Consider the following 4777-nt stretch of genomic DNA (forward strand, 5'->3'; position numbering starts at 1 on the left):
ACACCACACACACACACACACACACACACACACACACACACACATACACCCCACACACACACCCCTGGAAAAAGATTGTTGATTAGATGGCAATACCAGAAGCTATAACAGATCAACAGATAGCCACTAAAATTCTCACTGTTTCCTTGTAATTTTTACAATATCCTGAGAATTTTTAATTTTACCTCATTGCATCTCACCAGCAAAGTGTTACTTAGTACCTTTGAATCTGGTTTCTTACCTCTGTAAATTCAGACCCTGGAAGGGACTAGAATCTGGGGAAATTAGCATACCTAGTTTCTATACAAGGAAGCTTTGGTTGCTTACTGGTAAGTAGTAGCACTGTCAACTCAAAAGCCTGTAGCTCAATTCCACCAGCTGCTGCATGGCAGAAAGATGGTCAGTTTCCTCCTGTGTGATTTGGTGCCTCTGAAAACCTACTTGAATGTCAACTATGAGCTGATTTCAACTTGATGGTATCTAACAACAGTCTTTATATGTTGTTGTTGTTGTTGTTGTTGTTGTTAAGTTGAGTCGGTTGTGAGTCATAGCGACCCTATGTACAATAGTTCTGAATCCAGCCCTATCTTGAGCCAATCTTTTTGTCTCTGACAAACCTACCCCCATTAACCAACCTGGTCACTGAAACAATCCATCTTATGCTGGGCCTTCCTCTCTTACGCTGTCCCTCTAACCTCACAAGCATGATGTCCCTTTCCAAGGCATGGTCCCTCCTTGCAACATGCCCAAAGTATGCCACACAGAATTTCAGAATCCTTGCCTCCAAGGAGCAGCTTTATTTCACCCTCTCTAGGAAGAACCTGTTTGTTCTCTAGGTGGTCCATGCTATATTCAATACTCTTCTCCAGCACCATAGCTCAAAGATGTCAATTCTCCTTCTATCATCCCAAGTCATTGTCCAGCTTTCTGATACATAACAAGTAATTGTGAAGACCATGATCAGGATTAGGTACACCTTAATCTCCGGACTTTTTTTTTTTTAAATTTGTGTAAGTGTACTGTCAAATCAGATCTGACTGGTACAGGAGGAGATTGTCCCTCCTTCCCCAGCAGAGCATCTGGTGGATTCAAACCGTGCACCTCTGGGATTGCAGTGCAGCTTCTTGCCACTAGGCCACCAGAGCTCCCCTAATCTCCGGACTTTATACGTTAACTAATATATTCATTAATTGTGGGAAATATCTGTGAACTAAGAACTAGGGCTTGTCATAATAAAATATTTTTGTCTCTTGATGGAGAAAATAAGTAAATAAGAATATAAATTTTTTAGAAGATCAGATAAAATAAAGTAGATGAAGTAAGCTTACTGGATAATTTTACTAACTTGTTGGGGAAAAGTATGATTTTTAGATAAAATAAAGTAGACGAAGTAAGCTTACTAGATAATTTTGTTGGGGAAAAGCCTGATTTTTACAAAGAACAAACTCTTCTTAAACAATGTTGAAAATAAAAATATAACCCTAGATCTAAGCTCTCTATTTTGTAATTGCCCATTATCTCACCTCTTTGTTATTTTAATATAATGTATGTAGCGGTAATAATTTCTAATTGTACTATTAACTACCTTTTACTCTCTGTAACCACTCTGCTTTAATTTCCTTATAATAAGGAGTGCCTTACCTACACTGTAGGATTTTTAAGAAGATAAAATAAATTGAAAAATTAGGACAATTTAGTAGAAATCAGAAAAGTAAGATGTCTACATTAAAAGTACTTTTGTTTGTTTTGTGGTTGTCACTACATGAAATCACTTGGCTAATGGAAAAAAAATTCTACTAAATTTATTGCTATCAAGTGGGACTTAACTCATAACTGATGCTCCATGGATTTTTCAGAGGTTATAAATTGGAGTAGCTGGTACATTCAAATTGCCTGCCTTTGGATTAGCTGCACTACCCCTTACCTACTAGGGCTCCACCAGATTTCCCTAAATGGGATCAATATGTGGATATCTTATAGTTTGTATTCTAACACAATAGTCTTCCCTCCCCTCTGTCTTCAATTCAGTACTATTTTTGTTCTATAGTATTATAATAGTTTTCCAGGATTCCAGATCTGGGCTTACAACCTTAGTAAATTCTATAGTCTTCTTAAATGAATATGGTATTCTAGGCTTAAATCTGCAGCACCTCTATAAGAGACAGCCAATATATAATCCACAATCTAGCTTAAAAATACATCTCATCTTGTGTATGTAAAGCGTAAGGTGATGGACGTGAATTTCCCCCCGAATATCTCATGTCATTATTGGCATAGATGTGAAGAACAAATTTCTTTAGAATTTGCATATAAACTTCCCTGTTTTCTCTTTGCCCCAGAGCACATTTACCTGTTCACTGAGGAATGTATTTCCCACAGCAAACCTCACATGGTTTCTAGATGGAGAAATTCTTCAAGGTGAAAAAGAAGGTAAGGAACTTAGTGAATGGAAGTGGGTTTGGCAACAAAATAAAGAAAACTAAGAACAGTAGAAGTTGTCATCATCTAAGTTGATCTTGGCATTTAAGAAATAATTCTCATTCCAAGATAAACATTATTTTACCTACCGAATGCCATTTTCTGCTACCACATCTGGTTTCTCCAAAATACCAGAAGGAGCATTAAAAGAAGAAAGAGTTGACTTTGTCAAACCACATGAAAACACTGACATCTTAGTATAGCAAAAACACATCTTATTTGAAGGTAAGAAGTTTATATCAACATACGTTTATTAACAATTGCATTTAGTTAATTAATACCATTGCTTTAAATCAATAAACCAATAAATCCTCACTTTTTCTTAAGATCTAGAGGGCAGAGGGGGGGAAAAAACTAAAGGAAGTATTTGTAATGAACTTGGCTTCATGTCAAGGAACAAGTTCACCAGGAGAATTAAAAGTTCTTGGAGCGAGAACATGCACCAAAACAAGCTCAGGTGGTAATGCACAAAGCTCCATTTTTCAGGTGATGACCATGGCAGTTACTGCCAGAATCTTTCTGGCCATCCCTCTCAGCCCATCCTGCTCCAACCACAGGCAATAGTCTCTCTCCTTTATCTTATAAAAAGAGCAAGAGCCATGTCTGGCCATCAGACCAAGAGTATCAAACCACACCTGATCTTTATCAACTTCTCAGAGGGAAACTATCCCCATTCACATTCACAGCATCAGTAACACAAAACTAATTCCCTTGAGGTCAGACATGCCCGATACCCCCTTTCTACTCATCTCAATCTTACTACTTACTTACCAATCTTACTCCTGTGCTGGGTCCAAAATTAGATGTGATGGCCCACAGATTACTCAGAACCATGTTGGGGAAGTCAGAAGTTTATAATCCAGATTAATAACAAAATAGAATCAAGACAGCTCCCAAAATGTATATGCAGACACCTCAGCCTCAAGCCTCATGGCTCTAAGTATTCCCAAGTTCTCAATTCTGTCAATATGGCTTGCCACTCACAATTGTCCAACAAAGTTCTAAGTCCTCCCAGTTTTAGCTCCCTCTCACCCCAAAGTCTCATCTAACATCACTTCTCTAGGTCAACCGTGGCTGCTAAAGTGTGTCCTACATTTCACCAGGTTGTGGGAAGTCTCTCTTTTCTGGCATGAGGAAGAATTCTAACTCTGCAGGTAGAGCTGTTCAATTTATTGCTAAAACTAGCCAGTCCTCTTGCACATTGTTCAGATTGGTCAGTTATCTTGTGGAATAGTAGAGAGCCAATCCCTTACTGGATAAGCCAAAATGCCCCATTTGCATGGCTCCATTCTACTACAATCATCCATCCATGCTAGAAAAGCCATATTGAAAGACAAACTGTATATTTGTGTATTTTTCCTCAAAGTTCAATATCTTCTTAAAAACAACTGAGTTACTTACTACATTATTATCATTGATAAAAATTAAAAATTTATGTTGGGGTCCCAGGGGAGAAGGGGTGGGAGCAGAGAGGCGAGGATTGGTAGGGAGGGAAATCACAGGGTTGCACAATTTGGCAGGTGGGGGGGCTAAAGGAGATGGGGGAAATCAGACAGGGACATGAAAAGATGAGATAATGGTAGGCATAGTCCAAAGGTAATGAATTTTATAAAACACATTGTATGGGAATGATTGTATGAAACATAATGTCAGTGAAGGAAAGGGGGTAGGAATCTGCATAAAAATTAACTTCTTTTTTATGTTGGTGTTTATATGATGAATTACTTGGTGCAAATTGAAATGATTGGTTTTAGTGTTAATTTTAAACAACTCATTTCTCAACTCACTGCAGTTCTGAGAACAGAAGTACTAGATGGTGCCTATTACTGCTGACCACTCCAAAGGGGATCACAATAGGCCCCAAGTAGAGAGCAAGGAAAAAATGTGAAACAAAACTAAAAATCATAAAAAAGATTATACTTACTGGTGTGAAAGAGACTGATGGAACCCCAGATAATATGGCTTTTACTTATCCTCCAAGCCTACAACTGAAATCACCCCCCTTGACTCAGCTTCTAGCTAAATAGAAAGGCCATAGATGGTCAATAACACCAAGGATAAATATATTCCTTAGAGCAATCAAGCATACAACATCAAAAGAGCATAAATTGTCCAGGGATGCTCAGAAGGCAGGAAAGGCTAGAGAAATTGAAAAAATGGAAACATGGCAAATACAGTGAGACAGTGGAAAGAGTCCTGGTAATAGAGTGAGGATTATAATCAATAACTATGAGTTATTGAATGGGAGATCAGCTTTCTTTATAAAATGTCATTAAAATTACAGAGTGAGGATTATAAT

At 37.9% G+C, this 4777-nt stretch overlaps 1 protein-coding gene across 1 annotated transcript in view; it reads left to right on the top strand.

The window, feature by feature from the left end:
- Positions 1-4777, top strand: part of CD96 (CD96 molecule) — a 182276-nt gene that overhangs the window by 67047 nt on the left and 110452 nt on the right. The window contains exon 6 of the mRNA XM_006895355.1: positions 2340-2430. Within this exon, the coding sequence (XP_006895417.1) occupies positions 2340-2430 (91 nt within the window). The remainder of the gene's footprint in view (positions 1-2339; positions 2431-4777) is intronic.

Source organism: Elephantulus edwardii, unplaced genomic scaffold (genome assembly GCF_000299155.1).
Source record: "Elephantulus edwardii isolate Elephantulus edwardi_28Jun2011 unplaced genomic scaffold, EleEdw1.0 scaffold00165, whole genome shotgun sequence".
Lineage (NCBI taxonomy): Eukaryota > Metazoa > Chordata > Mammalia > Macroscelidea > Macroscelididae > Elephantulus > Elephantulus edwardii.